The following is a 21,834-nucleotide window of genomic DNA, read 5'->3' as shown; positions in this document are numbered from 1 at the left end:
CAAAACACAGTCTTATTAAGGATGTGATTATCTACAGCTTTTATCTGAAAACTTTTTGTCTAAAATAGATTATAATGGAATTAGGGACCATTTTTAAAACAGCAGAAATTCGTTTTTTTTCGAAATATCTAGTAAGCCATGAACTTTTTCAAAAATCTGAAAGGCGCATATTTATGACCCCACAAAACTGCAAATCTTTCTCTATTTAACCGACTCTCTATCTCCAGTAGTTTCCGAGATACCCATAGAGAACATCGTAGAAAACTCACCCTGTATACCTGTTAATAAATTTCTTTTTTTGAATTTTGGGAATAAACCAAAATATTGATTGAAATGGCACAAAAATATATTTGTAATACTAAACAACAACCTTGAAATACTTATAAATCTGAAGTAGGTATAGGATTTCCCAGATTATTTAAACACGTTTTTAATATGCCATCTAAAAATTATACCGTGCTTTTATTTTAACTGTGAACATAGGGTTTAACACAGTGCAATGCTATTTTATGCTAAGTGTACTCATTTTTAAAGCGGAGCAGTCAATGAATGCATTGGTTTTGAGTGAATAGTATGCAACCAATACTCGCACAACAAATAATATTTTTTGTTTTAAAATATTTTTAGTATTGACTTTACTTCTGGCCGCGTTTATATGGGACCCATCTTTGAAAAAACGACATGCTCGATGCCACACGAGTTCAATAACCTGCCTAATCAACTTGTCAACACGTAAGTCGATAGTTTAGCCGGCGTTGATCATCGAAGGACGTTTGAGGGCCGAAATGAGGTCTTATTAATTTATCAGTGTGTGTGTGTGTGTGGGCGGGACAACTATTTTATGGATATGGATGTTTGTCTGGGCCGGCGGATAAAGAAAGTCCGTATTATTATAAAAAAGAATATGCGTCAAGGCATATGGGTTGTTAGGTACAGTTTGGCTATTTTAATCTAACTCTTTCCGTATGAGAAGCAAGGGGCAAATTATACGTGAAAGCATGGAATCACATAAATAATAAATTTAGACTAATGCAATATTTCTTCTTGGCGCGTAGAATATGTAAAAATGCATTAAAGGGAATAATTAATTAAATCATTAAGTTCCAAAACATAATAACTCTGATCTCATCGGATCTGCTGATACATTTTGCTAAAATTTAGGCTATTAGGACCTATATTTTTTATGATTATTATTTTTTTAATTAACAACTTGGCCAAAGAAAAAGCTTGCATGGTTTCCACCGCCAACAGGCGTAAAAACACATGAATCCAAGGCGTTGCCAAATATTTATTGGGATAAGATTTATCCTTTGAATATTGTTGTAAACAATAATTATCATTTAATTAGTGCTAACTTATCAAAGTTCACAACATGGCGAACTTTCAACAAAATCGGCCAACGGATCTATGGGATAAAAAAGGTCTATTAGAAAACATCTTGATCCCTGTATCTTTAAAATTATACATTTCCGGACACATGTTTATATGAACTTTTTACCTTAAAACACTCAAAGAAGCACCTCCTGAAGTTTGGCCAGATACTTAATTAACACCCTGTATTTAAAAATGGCTAGCTAGTGATTTAGTAAGCTATGTTTATTTTAATGGGAAAAAAATACATCTCATAAAAAATAAACAAACTCATAATACAAATATTATACACTAATTAATTAATTTTAAATGTATTTAAATAGGCATTTTAATAATTGAAAAATGGCCAGGAGCACTTAAAATCACTTCATAGAATATACCAAATATGCAAAAGAAATCCAATAAAAAAACCATAAATGGCACATTAAAATCTGCATTATCTGAAATCAAACTATACCTAAACGGCTAATAAAATAATACTGACAAGACTAAATAAAAGTGACAAGACGCCGACATCGATAACGCCGATGAGCAGTTTTAAATAATTTATATTATTCCGAGTTATTATTACATACGTGTTTTACAATTATTGTAATGCATTCCTTCAAATAAATTTTAATTTAAGTATTGTTAATATAGTCATATTAATTATTATAGCCCGTATGATTTCTAAAATAAAAAAAATCAAGCGTGTTTTTATCAGAACATAGCAACTCAATTCAAGTATTATCAAACAACAGCAACTCAATTCGAGTATAAATTAACATTTACATTCCAAGTATCTTCTTGGTCTAACGGCGCGGCACCCCGTTCACCCTTATTCTCTCATTTCTATAAAAAAATATTATGATTTATAACTTTTAATTTTTATTGTGAAAATTGGTGAAAAGTATTTTTTTTTGTACGGCGAATATAAATTTATGGGCCATCCATAAATTTAAATTTACACCTAAGTTCGAATATTGGTTAAACCTAGGAATACCCAGGTAATACCCCGAAATATGCAAAAGAAGAAGTGAGTTTAGGTTAGATTAGAATTAGGTTTTAGTTGGTTTTGCATTAATAAAAAATATAGACCTAATCTAAACTTAAGCTAAACTGACCCCCTTTTTGCATATTTTGGGCTCCTACGTGGGTATAGGAGCCCGTCATAGTGTCGTGACTGTGATCGTGACCAATCACGAATCCGCACACGTTCATATCCATCATTAATATTTTCCTCACTAAATTCTTCACTTTTACACAAAACCATCACGATAAAAATCAAACATCAAAATCATTTAACGTTGCGAACGTTAAACTTGTTCACTTTCACTATACGTATCTGGAATATATTTGTGAATAGCGATCAATGATACGTTTACGTTAGACTGCCGGAGTGCTGACGTCACAAATGTCAAATTGCTTTCCAACGAACAAGGTTTAGTTCTTTTATATTTCTATTGAGCTCTCCCAAATGACGCCACAAGTTAATATAAAATGTAAAAAAAACAGGTGATTGTCGACAACCGCCGACTTGTGTCTGGTATTTTCAATACGCCTATGATGGTTGCGCATGTTGCAAAATCTGTGAATTTTTTCTTCCATCTGCATAATTTTTCAATTGAATAATATAAATAGTTACTACAACATAGTTAGTACTTGAAATGTAGAATTATTTCTCCAAAATACCGCAGATGTTTTATAATTGACAAAATAATTTTTATAAATTCTTTCCTAATAAAACTAGTAGCACATTCTTCAAATAATTATCCTTTTATATCCATATGTTTTCTAATTTGTTGATATGGGTTAGTATTTATATTATTATTTATTGTCAATTGCAATAGGGAAATTATAAAGGAACGTAATTTATGTTACATCGGCATGTGAGGGTAATAAATTTCTATTTCATATGTAATAAAAATGTTTATTCAGCGAGCTTATCATTGAAGAAATTTAGACTTTTCTTCCAATTTCCCATTAAGAATAAGTAAATAGTAAAAGATTCACTTTTCACTTTCAGTGTTTCAGAATGTCCTGAATGACACTGATTTTTAATGAACATATTTGCATAGAGTTTTAATATTCATTTCCCGCAATATATTAAAAGTTACCATTCTTTTTCATAATGGGAGCCGTAAAGTAATAAAATTTCAAATTCAATATGGCGGAGTTTTAAGATTATAGTAACATGTCAAGCTGCTTACTGAAATACGTGTGAAAAAGATCATAAATAAGAGTTTAGTTCACATTTTTTTTATTTGAAAAAGAAATTGAAAATTTGGAATTTTTTTGAAAATATTTGTAGAAATTTTTCAGTTTTTAACATAAAAGACATAATTTCTCGATAATATAGCAATATAGGTAATAGATTAAATTTATAAGAAAGGGATTTCCTTTCTTATAAATTTAGAAGAGATTCAGTCGTTTTCAAAATTTTACCAAAAAAATCATTTTTTTTTAATAAAATATCTCAGTTATTTTGGAGTAATTTAAAAAACGGTAAAGAGAAAATATGTTTCTATTATCTTCAAAATTAATATTTTTATCTGCTAAATTGATTAATATTAATTTACTAAAAAAATTCTAGTACAATAGTCTAGGCAATTCAACCAAAAATACTAGTACAATAAACAATAATAATATAGTATAATAGTTTAGTATAATAATCTAGTCAATTGTTGTATTATCTGGTGTAGTTTATATCATTCTGTATGTATTTAAAAAAAAACGTAAAAAATGTATCTTTAGCAGCTTTTAGCGGAAAACTCAAATCAGTTATTTTTTACGGAAAATTAGAAGTGGATAGTAGTAGAGTGAATTACGATTTAAAAAGAATATTTGTATTAATACATTTTGATTTCGTTTTACCTAAAGTGTACTATTCCTCGTCAAAATTGTTGCCCTACATTTTTTTTTAAATATATAGGGATATACTGTAGGATAGTCAATTAGGAATTAGGAATATATAGGATAGTCAATTAAAACCTCTAAAGCCCGTATAAAAATATCAACATTTTTACCATATAATAAGAAATATTTATGATGAACCCTACTTTGTTGATGAAAGAAAAATAAGTTTTATGGGAAATTAAATTTCATTTTATTTTCGCCAAAGTCAAAGATCAGATACGTATTTGAAATATATTAATAAAAAAAACTGGGGACGAAGCAAATTAACAAAACTGACAATATCGCAACAGGGTTTCAAAATGGCTGATTTTAGTTTAATATTTTTAATTTGTTTAATACAGAGAATAAAATATACTTAATACTTTGCTGGGTTCGTTAAAATTGAGTCAATAATAATTGAAATTTCTTTAAAATATATTTCTAATAAGAATAAATAATTTAATGTAATTCCTTCTCTAGTCATTTTATCCAATAATCTGAAACATAAATTTGATTGATATTTTTGTAATAAATTAAAATTTTCACAATCTCACTGTTTTGTATGTTTTTTTTTATTATCTAATTTAACTAAATAGCAAGTTTATAAATGTTAATTTATACTGTGTCACAGATAAAGTAGGTATCACATGGAACTTTTATGTATTTATTGGCTTAGGTAAAATTTGATTGTGCCAATAGTTTCCGCTTTGATTTATATTAAGAATGACATCAGAAAATTTTGCCTGTTAGTGTCGAATATCTGTCAAATTTGACATTCGTCGAATTTCGGAAAACCTTATTTGAAAGAGTTGTTTATTTTTTTAATTTTCAATAAATATACCAATTTTCGGCCATCTAAAATTACATCAACCTAGTAAAAAAATATGTGACTAACTGACCCCAGAAAGCAAAAATCGGAGACATAAAAAGCAATAGTAGCATAGCTCCATAGGGCCTACTACAAGATGGTAACTTGCCACCACTGCTGTACATTTTTTATATATATAACATATAAGATTTAATATAAAAAAGCAAACAAAAGACTTAAATGTAACTCTAAACGAGCAAAAAATAAAAGAAATATCTGAAGTCTCAATTGAAATAAAATTTGATGAAAAACATGCTACAAAGACAACAAAATAAAATACTAAAAATAATATTTAACCTAGATAAACTAACACCAACAGAAGAAATATACCAAAAAACAAAACAACTAAACATAAGACAATAAAATATCATAATAATATATTACTTCTACACAAAATTATAAATAAATTAATAAAAACAAATATTTCTTTAAAAACTAACAAACACACACTTACGAAACTAGAAGAAAATAATACTTAACCTAGATAAACTAACACCAACAGAAAAAGTATACCAAAAAACAAAAGAACTAAACATAAGACAACTAATAAAATATCATAATAATATATTTCTTCTACACAAAATCAAAAATAAATTAATAAAAACAAATATTTCTTTAAAAACTAACAATCACACACTTACGAAACTAGGAGAAAATCAGACATCAGAACAGCCAAGAGAACTCAAAAAAACTTTCACAAAAACTAACAACAGAAACTACCACAATATATACTATGTTACCAAAAGTATTAACACAATTAATTAAATTATAAAAATGTTAGGAAAAGTATTAAAAACCACACATAGACCAATTCAAAAAAAAGAACACCGCCATCGACACCACCAAGGTACCAAGTCTTCAAACTGCAGATAAAGAAGGACGCAACCAACAACTGCCACGAAGATCAAGCTTACTAAATCATATTTTTGAATTGTATACTATTTTTAAACAGTTGTATATACAGGGTCGCTGTTATGTATGGAAACGGTCGATTATTAGGTAAAATATAGCAGGTACCGTAAAAAGTTAAATATAAAAGTTATAGGATTTATAAATATCTATTAGCGGTTAATAAACTTAAATATACAGGGTCGTTCATAAAGTCGTGGCAAATAAAAGTTTAATTTTTTTAAACGGAACACCGTGTATATTATTGCATATTTCGGTTCTTCCTTCAATTCTAAGCAAAAATCGAAATACACACAATGTACCTCAAACCAACCGTTTCCGAGTTATTGACTTTTGAATATATCGCTTAAACAATTTGATTTAAATAATTTCGATATGTTCAGTGTCATTTAATGATGCCATTCTGTCGAAGCTGAGATACTGTTGTATAGAGTTTTTAAATGCCTATTGGCTACTAGTAAATCTATGTATACAGGGTCGGTCACAAACTTTATTTTATTAAATGGAGCCCTCTGTGTATTATTGCATATTTCAATTCTTCCTTCAATTTTAAGCAATAATAGTACTACACAATTAGATAAATAGGAGAATTGAAATGTTAAACAAAACTTTATGAAACAAAAATTTCCAGACTTGATATAATCTCATTTTATAATCTATAAATTCTAGCTTGAGAACTAATGCCAAATATTATTAAGTATCACAGTTTCGGTAGAATGGCATCGTTAAATGAAACTGAACATATCGAAATTCCCTAATTATATCAAATTGTTTAAGTGATATTTTCAAAAGAGAGATTGAGGTACATTATGTGCATTTTGATTTTTGCTTAGAATTGCAGGAATAATTGATATATGCAAGAATAATACAGGGGGTTCTATTTAAAAAAATGAAACTTTTATGTACCACGACTTTATGACCGACCCTGTATACTTAAGTGTACCTATTACTCGCTAATAGATATTTAAAAATCGTATAACGTTTTTGTATTTAACTTTTTGCGGTACCTCCTATATTTTACTTAATAATCGACCGTCTCCAAACTTAACAGCGACCCTGTATTTTAGTTAAATAAAAATAAAATAAAAATTGGTGTATTTTGATCTAAATCTAAAAATAGAATAAAATCCCATGTGATACAGACTTTATCTGTGATACTGTATTTAGCTGACTTACTGATCTTACCCAGTCATCAAAGTTAAACTTTTCCTCCATTTTCCTATCCATATTTATAAAACCAAATGAACGACTCACATAGTTATATTTTATATTAATTTAATTCGAAAAATCCCACATAATTCTCAATCTCAACATTTCGTTTTTAAATGGCGCACACACATAATATATGCAAAATTACTAGTCCAAATCTAATGTATCGGCTTTCGCATGAATACAGTAAAAATCATCACTAACGCGACGCGACACTACAGCACTAATATTAATTCTATACTGATGTCTCGTTTCAACACAAACACTTGAACCGTTTTGTTTTGGTATGAAAAAATATCCGTATATCGAGGAGCAAAAAAGTAGAATTGGCATCTACTCCATACCGGTCTTATCTTGTTAGATTTATCTAAGATTTGGTATTTATTACTTCCGATCGCCGAAAAATGTTGCTTATAAAACTAATTTAATTTTTCATAATCATCATCAAAGGAACTAAATAGTCTTTATAGTCACTAATATCAATGACTTAACAAACTAATTTTTTATCATTAATCTAAAAAAATATTGTTCAATATAAATCCATTCTTAGATAAAAATAAAAAAAATATACTGAGTGCGTCTCAAAAGTGGCTCACCCCTATAACTTTTTTATTTCTTCAAATAAAAAAGCGACATTTAGTATGTCAGTATCTGACATAAATTAGGATTGATTGATGTATTCAATTGTTTTTGGTCACTTCCTGTTTCACCGGAAATAACTACAACTTTGGATTTTTAAATGGCACCCTCGGTATATTTTTACTTAGTTTAATAGAAAATGACATTGTGAATCGAATGACATATCATATGTTAACTTTTGACATTTTCGCTTGCAAAAAAAAAACGTGTGCCATGGCTGTGTTAAAAACCCTAATTTTTAATCAAGAATCCTTGGAAAAATAAATTTGAGCATCTATTGTTTTTCGCGTCTTATCCTGGCCATTTAAAATATGCCCAAATCGTTTTTTTAATCATATCTCAATTTTTTCAAATGGAACGAGGGTGGCTCATTAGCGTATTTGGAAAAGGCATTTTTTACGAATGTTTTGATACCACACACTTGGTATTTCGAGACAAATTGTCGTTATGAACCGCCATGTTACAATTTCAAATAAAACATACGAGGAAATGTCAAAAGTTGACATATGATATGTCATTCTATTCAGAGTGTCATTTTCTATCGAATAAAGTAAAAAAATACCGAGGGTGTCATTTAAAAATCAAAAGTTGTCCTTATTTCCGGTGAAAGACCAATCCTAATTTATGTCATACCCTCGTACCTATACTACCATACCAAATATCCTTTTTTTATCTGAAAAATTAAAAAAGTTATAGGGGCGAGCCACTTTTCAGACGCACCCGGTATACAGGGTGAGTCATAAATAAGTGCAAATATCTTTAGGGATAGTATATTTTGACCCTAGAAATACGATTATGAAGTTTTTTGGCGAAAAAAAAAAATTAAATTTGGAATTTTTTAAAAAGAATTTTTTTTTAGTTAAAAAACAAAAAAATATTTTTTTTATAATATGGCAAAATACGTAATATTAGGTAGATTAAATTTACAAGAAAAAAAAACAGAAAAGATCCGGTGGTTCTCAAAATTTTAATTTTTTTTCGGAAGTAAAATACCTCGGTTATTTTGGACTACGCTTATTTGAAAAACGGTAAAGAGAAAATATGTCTCCTTTATCGAGATCTACCAGCCCTGAAAATATTTGCACTTATTTAAGACTCACCCTGTATATATTTTTTTACATTATTTTAATGCATTGAGTACCTAATTAAAATAATTTTACTAATACATCCCGTGTTTTACGATTAATTCATAAAAATATTGAAACGATATATAAAGATTTATACGGCATATAACGCGCCAGTATAATAAACTAGTTGATATCAAACAGGTACTTATGTTTCAAGTGGTTACCGCATTCCTTAGAAACAATTTTAATAAACCTACATGACTATTTTTTACACATTCCATTAGCATAATTTAACGTTGCCCGTTTTATGTTCTGATCTGATTGGCGTGTACGATACAGAAATACCTTATTTCGGAAGGCTATCGACTAACCCAACAGTTATACATTACGAGATTGTAAAAAGAACGAATTTTTAGTAACAGTTCTGTCACGTTCCTGTTCCGTTTCTGGAACAGGACCAAAAACGTATTCCACGATAAACCTGCTTCTTACAATCCATCCAGTAACAAAGTAACAAAACGTGAGATGATCGACTATTATTTAGTAATCGTAACCAGGAGAGGGACAAGGACCGTACAACATTCCTCGGAACAGCTCTGCTGATAACTACAATTTATTTTCGATTTATTTTTTAACTGTGTATAATGAGGTCTGTGTATAAGGGTGAGTCTTAAATAAGTGTAAACATTTTTGGGGGTAGTATATTTCAGCCCCAGAAACACGTCTATACCGGGTGCGTCCCAAAAGTGGCTCACCGCTATAACTTTTTTTTTATTTTTTCAGATAAAAAAACGAAATTTGGTATGTTAGTATATGACATAAATTAGGATTGATTGGCGTATTCAATTGTTTTTGGACATTTCCTGTTTCACCGGAAATGACTACAACTTTTGATTTTTAAATAGCACACTCGGTATTTTTCTACTTTGTTCGATAGTTCGATAGATACCCAGAATGGAATGACATATCATATGTCAACTTTTGACATTTTCGCATATGATTTATTTGAAATTGTATAACATGCGGTTCATAACGACAATTTGACTAGATATACCAAGTGTGTGGTACCAAATTATATATTCCTAAAAAAATAACTAATAACGGTTTTTGCGGGCTGTTAGGCCGTGGTCAAGAGTGGTTGGCTCCATAGCTTTCGACTGCATCTGCGGCAGTCTTCAAAAAAATACTTTATCCAAATATGCTAATGAGCCACCCTCGTTCCTCGTTGTAGAAAACCGGGTCTTAATTATTCTTCAAAGTGTGGTCAGTGTAATCAGTTGCACAAACTTTTGTATTTTAGTTGAGGTTGAGAACAAAAATGACGCTCAGGATAACGTCATAGCAGATTTTATTTAATAATAATTTTTTTAACAATAACTTTATTTAATAAATTATACATTATCCCATTGAGATTGGTTCGTTACTAATTTTTTTCAAATTTACATATAATACTCGGCTACGTTTACTGACCTATTATAATAGATCTTATTTGACTGGCCTACATAGCTTTTTTAGGTTTAAATATTTTTTCCGCAGGCCCTACGGCTAATACTTTCCGATATACAGCCGAGAGCTATCTTGTACAAGAAATCCAATACAGTTTATGCGCTATAATGCTCTGGGGTTGTACTCCTTCTATCGATCAGATCAAATCAGATTAGTACCTAACACTAAAGTGCTCAAAGTAAATGGTTTTCGCAACAAAAGTGACGAGTACTCGTGCTAACTAGTATCGAAATATCCCTAGTATCCTTGTTTATATAAATTCATATACAAGGCTAGTATCCACATTAACGCTTGACCAGTATCATCCAGCGGCATTTTCAGCATTGGCAAAAGTCCTCCGGCCCTTTTAAACCCTCAAATTAGCGTAATTTGGTCTCGTCCATCCGCGCGACAGTGGCATTGTACCGTCGGTCTTGTCAAAGCATTCCGAGGCGCCCAAATCGGTTCGCCGCTTCCCGGACTTCTAATTTCGACAACTGACTCGTTTTTGTTCCCAGTCTATTCATCAAGGCCCCGGCCTCAGCTGGACAGCGGCCGCAGACCGAAAAACAATCGCCGCTCGCGATTGTCCGGCATAAACCATTATCTGTCCGCGGAGGAATGTCCAGAGATAGCCGCCGACTTTCCCACATGTATAGGGACTGACACAGGTCAGGTAAGGGTTTTTCCTTGAGGATGACGCGCTCCGTGAGAACCGCAAGCCGCAAGAACTATGGTGGTGGTTACTACCCATAAAGTAAGAGATAATAAATACAAATACTGATGATACAGATGTGACATGTTTTCGTTTGCTACGTTCCTGAAGATGTGAGTATACGCATTTGGTCAAATAGTTATTTTTTATACAAGACGATAAAATGGTATTTTAATAGATAATGTAATTTTATCGTCGTGTATAAAACAATTTTTTAATTCCCTTTCGTGTCGATTGCTGATTGAATTGGAGCCAGAAATGGCTCAAAACGAAATAAGTAAGTTGCCAACAGATATTCAGGCTGAGGCGACAAACGCCAAATCCAAACTACTTCCATTTAAATCCCGAATAACTTATGAAAAGGAACACAAAAATTTTCAAAAATGGAAGCAATTAAAAACGTACGAGAAGAAATAAAGTGTTTAACCTATCCTCGCTGTTAAGGTATCATTTAATCTACCCTTGCGGTAAAATTACTATTAATCTACCATTTTTGATAGATATAAGGCAATTTTAACAGTTGCTATGGAAAAAATGAGAGGGAAAGAAGTGGATTGGGCGCAAGAGACTTTCGTGGTTGAGGAACTTGCGGCAATGGACAGGCTTGAATGCGGATGAATTACTCCATGTAGTGCAAGATCGAGAGCGATACAGAGATGTTGTTCACATGGCAGTCGTCAACGTTCACTAGGAACATGACACTTGAAGAAGAAGATTGAAAAAATGATTTTTAATATATTTTAATTTATCATTTTAACTTGATATTCCTAATATAATATTAGCATATTAAAATATTTATAATAAATTATGAATTTTGTTGTTGAAATACCTCTGTTAGTTTGTCTATACTTGACAATATGACGTACATATTATATAGTAAATATGTGACGTATAATATACAGGTAAACAACACCTATCTGATAGGACATTTCCTTATGTCGAACATTGAAATGCGATAAGAATTGTTTCTTTTTATCTGTTTTAGATATAAGGAGGCATATCTGACGAATTTTTTGTCCTTTGCTATGGAAAAGTTCTGTCAGAAACGTATTCTTTTAGACTAAAGAAAGACAAAATATTTGACCTAAATAAAAACCAAGATCAGGCGAAGAGACATAAGAGTGAACAAAATAAAATATTTCAAATTTTGAAATTCCAACTTCAGTTTAATTACTTTAAACTTTTAGGAACAGTTTTCAACAGACTGCAAGAAGCTAGGTTTTATTAATATCAAAAGTAAACTGCCCCTTTTGTAAACCTGAGTTGAAATATTTAAGTTTTTAAGACTGGACTCCGAAGAAGATCGAAGTGATCTTTAATCTTTCATCTCCACAAAAGATAAAAGAAATACTCACTTTCATAGGAAACTCTTCGTAGTACAGACACTTCGTCCCAATTTTTTCAACTTTACTATCTCCAATTTGATATCTTACCAATATACCAAGAAAAATAATAATGGATTTGAACTTGCCAAAATGAATCTTTGTCACTGAATGAATGTCTTGTTACCTCACCTGTATTAATGAATCTCCATTTTAATAATACCTTTTACTGGCAAATCGATGGTTGTCATCCGAGTAGGCGCCGTTTTAACAAAAAAAATTGAAGATAGAGAAAGTTTATTTGTTATTGGTCCTGCTCACTCGTTTGTCCGTTTTACTCCTTTATTGGAGTATTGCAATTCTGCAGTCCACTTACAACTGCTTATCTGGTTAGCCATTTTGATTCTCTAGATATATAACCAGTGTGAGTTCAGGCTAGGGATTGCAAATTTATCGATTTTTAAGCAACACTGGGAAAAGGTAAGAAAAGTTAGGTATTTATTAAATATCTCTATTTTGTTTTAAGTTTTGTTTTAAGTACTTTACATATATATATATATATATATATATATATATATATATATATATATATATAGTATATATATATATATATATATATATATATATATTATGTTTATATTTATTTATTTTTTATTTGTTACTTGATTTTTCGACACACGCGATTTTAGGTTTTACTTTATATTCTCTATAATAATCGAAATTTTTATAAATCAACAGCAAGTTGACGTGTATTTTTTCGTACGATCACCAAAGTTAAGCAACAATATACGTAGGTATTAGAAGGGGAGGCCGCTTGAAAATACCCCTTTTTGATTTTTGGCTCGTTTAATTTGCGTTGACAAACAAAATGTGCGATCCTGAATGCTGATTACGAGCAACCCGTTGACAAATTTCGCGATGTCGTTTGCTGTTTATAAGAGGTGTTAAGCAGTTAAAATTTGGAATCACGGATGCTATTTATCAGAGAAGTTTGCGATATCGTATGCTGTTTAAACGGTATCGTTCGGCCTAGAACCGAATCGCGATCATGGACCTCGTTTACAAATATGCCTGTCGGACCCTGCATAAAGAACACGCCTGTTGGTATGGTTACTGATTTTATTTCCGTGCCATACGCCTAGAAATCACCCCTTCCCCGTTTTGGCAAACTAACGCATACTTGACCAGTATGAGTTCCACCTGCCAGGATATACTTAATATTGGACACGGCGCGCGTACAAACAGGAAAAGATTCGCGGAATCGAAACGCGACCGACACAGATAGGCGAAGTTGAATTTCTTTCTCTTTGCGACAGGTTCCTGGTACCGCTGGACGGGTTTTATCGGACTCTGCTAATACTTCCTTAAAACTAAAGCCGCGGCTCGTTTTTTAGCCTAAAGTCCTTAGATTTTAAGAAAAACGGATAAATTGCCAAATAGTCCATTACACCTAGACGTATTTCATCTGTCATATATCTGTGTCCTTGATAAGATGGGAGGATAGTTCCTCCGATTCTAGCCTTGCTTTAACACTTAGAAAGTATTGCTTGCGATCCAGAGCCTCGCAGTGATATATTATGTGTTCCGCTGTATCAGGATCTTTGTTGCAGAGTATGCAGCATACAGGGTGTCATTGAAATGGTGTAAAAAAAATCAGGGGGTGATAGTACTCCTAAAAATAGTAAAAAAAGTTCCTATAAATATAGGGCGGAAAATGCATATTAAGGGAGTTAGGGGCACTGAAAGGGTGAATTTAAAAAAAAAGTTGTTTTGAAATTGGAGTCTTAAAAAACGAGATAAAATTTCGAAAAAAAATGCTTTGCCATAAATTTTGACCCTAAATCAAATGGTGATACTGAAAAATTATTTGGAAAAGTAGTTTTTGCAAGGGTAGGGGGTTGTTTCGTGAATAACTTCTTAGAGGTTTTCTTTTTGCAACGTGGGTTCATTTTTTGAAAACTACATACTTTTTCCTACAAAAAAGGTACTCTTGTTGCACATCGCCCAGAGCGATGGTTTTCGAGAAAATTGAAGGCAAAGAGTTTGCTCTGATGGGTTGGTATCAACATAAACTTATGAAAGTTATGGCGGTTCAAAAGTAACCAAGTAGTTATCAAATAAACAATCAAAATTTTCTGATTTTTAAAATGTCTTATTGCTTTAAAAAACGAAATAATCCACTAGATTTCTACTTCGGACAAACACCAAGGATATTCCACGAAGTACGCAGATCTTGGAGAAGAAGAGTAGATGTCTGCATTGAAATGAATGGTGGTCACTTTATACATTTACTATGAATAAATTAAGGAATGCATTATTTTAATAAGGAATTTTGGTTATTGGTTTATTTCGTTTTTAAAGCAATAAGATGTTTTAAAAATCATGAAATTTTGATTTTCCAATTAATTATTTAATGTCCCTAATGGCTTTCTCAAGAGTGCCATCCCTTGAAATTTTGACTCCAAAGTATTTATAATTTATGCAGCCATTAACATTTTGACCGTTTTCAAGGGGGAGATTTTCTTGGAATCCGCCGAAGCACATATATTCCGTCTTATCTAAGTTTACTACCAATCCCCATTTGCTGTAATCTTCGATTAGCTTTCTGATCATATTCTCGAGATCGTCGTAGTCTTGCGCCAGTACTACTTAGTCATCTGCAAAACTTAAAGTATAGATGGTGTTGCCGTTTAACGGGATACCCATATGGCTACATTTCCGTTTCCATTGTAGCAGCGTCTTTTCTAAAAATATTTTGAAGAGCGTTGGGGATAGACAGCAACCCTGCTGTAATCCAATATTTGGCATTAACTCGCTGGAGACTTAGTTTTTAATTTCTATTTTTATATGAGAGAGTATGCAGCCTGTACGCAGACTTCCTTAATACAAGTTGAGCTTTCTTCAGGTAAAACTTGACATGTTATAATCCACACTTTATTCCTGCTAAGTATTAGCAGTTCCTTTATGGTTTTAGAATTAGATCCTTGGATAAAGGCCTTGCTGTACCTGTGCCCCTTTCTGTTTCTCAAGTGGACATTCTGCTTTTCCCCTGATCAAGATACATTTGGGCATTTCCAATGCTGACTCTGGACCAAACGAGAATGCCGATAATACTTTTAGAATCTTGATAGCCAGTGGCTGAGCAAGGCCCCGCAAAACATCAAGAAATAATAAAGGAAAACAAGCAATTGCAAATAATGAAATATCACATAATAATGAAAAAATGAAGTAATAAAGAAGGAAGGATGATGCGAAGTAACGAGAAGAGTAAAGAACAGTAACCGACAAAATCGGTGCCAAAAATTGTATTAATTCTATTGTAGTTGCCGGCCTATGCAGTCGGACCGACTAGTTTACCGGATCAATGTACATGTGAAGGAGCTGTTAATTTATTTATATTGCAATCAATTCCAGCACCGGCACCAATTTTGCCGGTGTAAGCGCTCTAACGCTATCGTAAGACCTGCCTACTGTGGCTGCTCACATCAGTGAGTTCTACATTCTGTTCTAGAGCAAAAGCCCAGCTACGCCGAAACACCGGTTCCCCATTAAGCAGCACTTAGACCCTTTGGATTTCTTGTACAACTTTGGTCAGTTGTACAGGAAATCCAAAGGGTCTAAGTGCTGCTGTCCTTTTGGTTTACCCACGCAATTAGTGTATACCTAACTTTCAGTTCTGTATATTTTGCTTTGTTATATACGACCTCAAATCATACAAAACAAAAAAACTTCCGCTAGATTACGTCACGTCTACTCGAAACTTGTATATTACAGCCTCGGTATCTGAGGTAGTATTGGCTTAACTCTGGTTGGTCAAACGAACCTCACTCTTCATTTAATGAACGCGTATCGCACTCTGATTATACCCCGTAACAATCGGATAACTCGTTGTTTGGGTTCGGTGGATACCACAATAACATCTAGGATTAGTTGTTCGTAGCTGTGTTTTTTTTCTATAAGAGTAAGTCTAGGAAATAGTTGAGCGTTTCTTTTTTCTTCTCTCAAATGCTAGGTATGCGTAATGTGCATTTAAAACTATTTATTTATAAGAAGCCTAAAAGAGATAATATCATTAAATATAAAGATTTTTTTTCCACGCATTTTTCTAAATCCTATTTTTGAATAAAACAGATTAGTTACAATCCCTTAAGGTGGGTTCTCACCATAGGTCTAGAGAATTTTTCCTAGATCCAAAGAAAATAAATATTCTTCTAATTGGGTAAATGCTCGACTCAAGTATATAAGCTCAGGAGTTTTAGGATTTAGATTAGATCTCACTTGATAACAGTCAGTGATACTTCTGACCGAAACATTGTGTAAGCAAAATAAATAAAGACAATGGAAGTCCGAAATTCTTTTAGTTTCAAAATCAATATATTTAAGAGAAGAAAAAGTATATGGAAGGAAAATTGGAGAGGTAAATACATTTTAGAAAATATAATTTTACACGAAATTTAGTGATAATTGTACTTAAAAAATTACCAAATTTGGCATTTCTTATAATATCGGAAAAAAAAGCTTTTAAGAACATATTTTTTATTAATAAGAATATTTTTGATAGGGATTCTTTGAGTTATTTAAGATAATATAGACAAAACTTCTAACGCTAACTATTGTAGTAACTATTAATATTATTGACAATGTTGCATTAGATATTTTGAGATTGTTATAAGTTAAGGAATTCTAGAAAATGTTGAAACAGTGATCTAGGAAATTTGCAAAATTTCATCTAGGAACCCTGGTTCTCATCAGTCAGTTTCACAAAGCAGTCTGATTAATAGCGAGAGAATAAACGTTTTCAGAGAAACTGATCAATATATAATAATAATAATAGCTCCCGTATATAGCGTTTTAACGCCTTGGGAGTAGCAAGGTACAGCTTGCTATACTAGAGCCGTTCGGTATATAAGGAAGGTAATGTGGCTAGCACTACGCTTCAACCGCCTATTATTACCTCAGGATTGTGAATCCCAAGTACTCATTTAAGGCTGAGTAGACCTAGGTACCCAAACTATTTTTATTTTAATAAAAATAGTCGGCTGATAAAATGCCGGGTGTGGGAATCGAACCCACACCTTGAGATTGGTAGACGAGAGCCTGTACCTCTACGCTACCGGGCTGCCTCAATATATCATACTTTCAGTAAACTGAGAGTTCTATTTTTGTCTGCCATTTTGACTGAACAATTAATACAAACTAAACTATGAGAATGTATAAATTTGTTGTTCAGTTTTCTAAGTTTTCAGGCAAGTATTGAAAAAATGGCTTCCAATTCGAATTTTTTCACTAATAGTTTCATTAGCACCCCATTTATTTCTGCTTAATATCCACTGCCTCACACACCGTCTACGAAATTTTCGTCATTTTCGTTACATCAGAATATTTCGTAACTCATATTCTAACAACTGGTTGTAATTTTATGTTTAGGAGTTCAAAAAAAGATCTAGACCAACTGTATTCAACTAGCAAAATGAAACGTGCCACACTGAATCAGATAATTCAGTTCAATCTCACTGCTTCAATGAGACTGAAAGGTTTGAACCAGCCTTTAGGGGGAAAATACTTACCAGAAAGGCCTCAAATACAGTATAGTCGAAAAAAAGGCGTCAGCGATGGCTATGAAATGAGGATCGCTGTCATTTTATATGTAAAATTATGTGGAAATGTCATGTCCATTTCCAAGCCAACTGAACGTCGTTTTTTTTTCGATCATACGGTACACGTCAAGCAATTTTTCCACAAAGGGATGTGGATGGGGGGTGTGGATTGACCCAAAATAAAGCGTTTCATTTGTCATATCGTCTTAAAGCTAGTTGCCTGCTATCATCAGTCTTATAGGAAAATGAAAAATCGTACCTGGGACCAGTTTTTGAGATATTCGCGTTAAAAAAAATCTACTAATTTTGACTTTTTCTCCAACAAAAAATTTTGTCATAAAAATCTCGAATACCTACACATCATGAAACCCAAAGTTTCATCTCCAATTCCCCGATATGTATTTTCAGATCTTCCTAATAGTATTTTTATCTAAGAAGTATTCCCGATTGCTACTTTTTAAACTGTCACCCTCTATAGTGTATAGTGTTGCATATATTATGTTCAATATTTCCACCCATCAAAAAGCAAAAAAACCCGTTCGTAATTATATATCTACACTTTTTTTCTCTAAAGACAAATCTAGGAAATAGAAGATCGAGTCATGAATAATATTGTTTTTCTCAATGCATGTGTAGAATTAATGTTTTTTTACGAATCGTAGAAAGAATCAATTACCTTCAGCGATTCCTAAAACAATTAAAACTAATTCAAGTTCCATTCTTAGTGTTTTGATTTAATTTGTCCGAGAGTAGTATCAAGAACTACGCGGTTGTCCTTGCATTTCCTTTATTGAGATAATTATTTTCCTCGCAACTGAAATACGTTAAGTTTACCAAAAAGTATAGAGCATTTTTAATGCAATAAAAAAGTTTTGTTTACTAATTCAACTAATTATTATCTATGTTTCAAGTTATCTATGAATATCTAACCATCTGAGATTCGCTGATAACATAGTCCTAACTGCCAATAGTCCTGAAGAACTACAAGCACAAATTAATAAACTAAATACAGTCAGCAATAAAGTGAGTCTCAAAATTAATTTAGCAAAAACTAAAGTTATGTAACAAACTAGTGGAAAGAAAAGACGTTCAAATAAATAACACAACACTGGAAATAGTAGGAGAATATATTTTGGGACAACTAATACACAGCCTAGGATCTCTACTACCAGAAATCAACAGAAGAATTAAATTAACATGGAGTACTTATGGAAGAAACTCAATCATATTCAAATCTTGAATGCCACTCTATCTAAAAGAAACATTCGACCAATGTGTACTAACAGTCATGACCTATTATGCATGCGAAACCTGGACCTTTAAAACGAACATCATAAGGAAACTGCAGGTCGCACAACGCTCAATGGAACGAAATATGCTGGAAATAACCAACAGGACCGTAAAAGAATAGAGTGGATACGACAAAAGACCTAGATAATAGATGTCATCCACAGAGTCAAATCCCTCAAATGGCAATGGGCAGGACACCTAGCAAGAAGGACGGCCAACAGATGGATTACTAAAATTACAGCATGATACCCACGAGGAATTAAGAAACCTAGAAGAAGACCGAACTTGAGATGGTACCATGATGTTAGGAAATTAGCAGGGATAACTTGGGCCCGCATAGCCAAAAATAGACGACAATGGACTCAACTACAAAGAGAGTATGTGAGGGAGGCTACACCATAATTGGAAATGGTCGAATAAAATGAAAATTATGATGATGATGAATCAAAATTTTTCAGGTTCATACGCATGAGGAATTTTTAAGTAAATATTTAAATTTTCCAAATTTAATTTACTCCGATGTGTTGATATGATGTACCTACACAGTAAAATTTATTTTCTCCATAGATTTTTACGAAATATATTTTACCCAATTATTTGCTCTTTTTTTAAAACTTTATTTTTCAGCTTTAAAAACATTTTATATCCTATTATGGCCTAAATAAAGATAAAAAACGAGCTACTCTAAATCCTGTTACCTTCTAATTACTACTAGTAGGTACTAATAGGCTGCGCTACTGATTTACGACGACGACATGAATCTGCCATTCAAGTGGCAAATTGACAGGTTGCAGCCCATCAGCCGCAAATACGCCGTCCCTAGAGCTTAAGCGCTTTTTTGCATGTTCGTTTGTCGGCCTCTTTAGATAAATAAATACGATCTGAAGAGCTTTGAAATAAAATAACTGAAAGATAAATACAAAAGCTCTCTTAACTATTTATACCTATTACATTAATGAGGTATAATTATATTTCTTCCAAATAAGTAGGCAAATTTAAACTTATTAATGTCATTTATTTTTTGATACATCACTCCAAGTACAGTTTTGAGTTATATTAGTAAAATTACTGATAGCAAGCGTCTCCGTTTTATGTTAAATGTATTGAAAGATACAGAAGCACTGAAACGATCAGCATTTTTTACTGGTTAGGTAAATCTGTTTATGGCAAAAAAAATCTACTGACAATCTAGTTACACGATTAATTTTTTTAATTAGTTTTACAAAAAAAATTGTGGGTGCACTATGTGCGCATATTTGAAGTGAAACTTCTTACTAACAAACTATTAAATTGGAGGATTTGATTTAAGAATATATATTTTTATATGAATCATCATCATCATCATTAGCCTATTCCGTCCACTGCTGAACAAAGGCCTCCCTTAACTCTAGCCATTTCTTTCTATTTTGTGCCACTTGAATCCAGTTTCCAGCCACTCTCTTAATATCATCTGTCCATCGTCTAGGAGGTCATCTTCTACTTATATAGGCCTCGTGTCTTGGTCTCCATTCCACAAGTCTCTTTGTCCACCGTCCATCTGTTATCCAAGCCACATGTCCTGCCTAAGTCTCTTACTCCTGTTCGATTTCGTATGGTATGATTCGGTATTTTATCTCTAAATGTAACTCCCAACATGGACCCTTCCATTTTCTGTTTGTCCTGTATTCTATGTATGCATCGCGAAAGGGGTTTTTAGAATTAATAATTATCCGGATTTTTAACTAAATCCCTTCGAACCGTCAACAAAAATGGCGACAATGCATTCCCAAGTCGGCTCTTTCAACATTCAAACATTGAATGTTTACCGACACCCTACCCGATATTTTTTTCTCGGTTATTAGGTTCATTTTAACCCAGAAATTCGATAAGTTAGTTTGTTTAGCTCACCCTAATGTATATGAAAATTCTCATAGAATCAAAAATTCTTGTTTATTATTTTTATATATTTGCACTTATTAACTGCTACTTACTGTATTTTAAATCAATACAATTATTAGATAAAAACCACATACTATTAACAATTTCTTACATTTATATAAAAACAATATCATTATAAAATAAAACTAATGTTGTTCACATCTAATTAACTTACTCTAACCATTTATGATCAATATATCTTAAAACGTATAAACTAATATATTGAATTAAATAAAATAAAAAAACAAATATGCCTAAAGATAAATAATTGAAAATTTATTCAACAAGAAATTCCAATATTGAATTTAATGAGACATATAAATAACACACATTAAAGAAATACTTTACATGGGATAGTTATTAATATAATTACATTTTACACCATATTATAATAGGACAACCTTCCATATTAATTGTGAAATGAGGAAAATGTGAAATATTTAAATTTGGGTGATTAATTAGACCTCGTGAAAAACGTCGTGTATCTAGAAATGGAAACGAAAAATCATTGTATCAGTGTTTGAATGCGTGAGGTTTCGGCTTTCGAGAGAAATTGGAATAATATGCCATT

At 32.0% G+C, this 21,834-nt stretch overlaps 1 protein-coding gene across 3 annotated transcripts in view; it reads right to left on the bottom strand.

The window, feature by feature from the left end:
- Positions 1 to 21,834, bottom strand: part of LOC115883302 (protein vestigial) — an 86,774-nt gene that overhangs the window by 44,646 nt on the left and 20,294 nt on the right. Inside the window, exon 1 of one of the 3 annotated variants that reach the window (XM_030901646.1) lies at positions 7,199 to 7,474. The exons of 1 other annotated variant lie outside the window; for it this stretch is intronic. In XM_030901646.1, coding sequence (XP_030757506.1) covers positions 7,199 to 7,249 — 51 coding nt within the window. In that variant the 5' untranslated portion in view covers positions 7,250 to 7,474. Of the gene's footprint in view, positions 1 to 7,198; positions 7,475 to 21,834 lie in introns of those variants that run through there. One more of the 3 variants, XM_030901647.1, reaches the window with a different exon arrangement.

This window comes from Sitophilus oryzae, unplaced genomic scaffold (genome assembly GCF_002938485.1).
Source record: "Sitophilus oryzae breed Bouriz unplaced genomic scaffold, Soryzae_2.0 scaffold_1869_pilon_pilon, whole genome shotgun sequence".
NCBI lineage: Eukaryota > Metazoa > Arthropoda > Insecta > Coleoptera > Curculionidae > Sitophilus > Sitophilus oryzae.
Note: the sequence above shows the minus strand (reverse complement) of the source record. Positions and strands in the feature narration are given on the sequence as shown.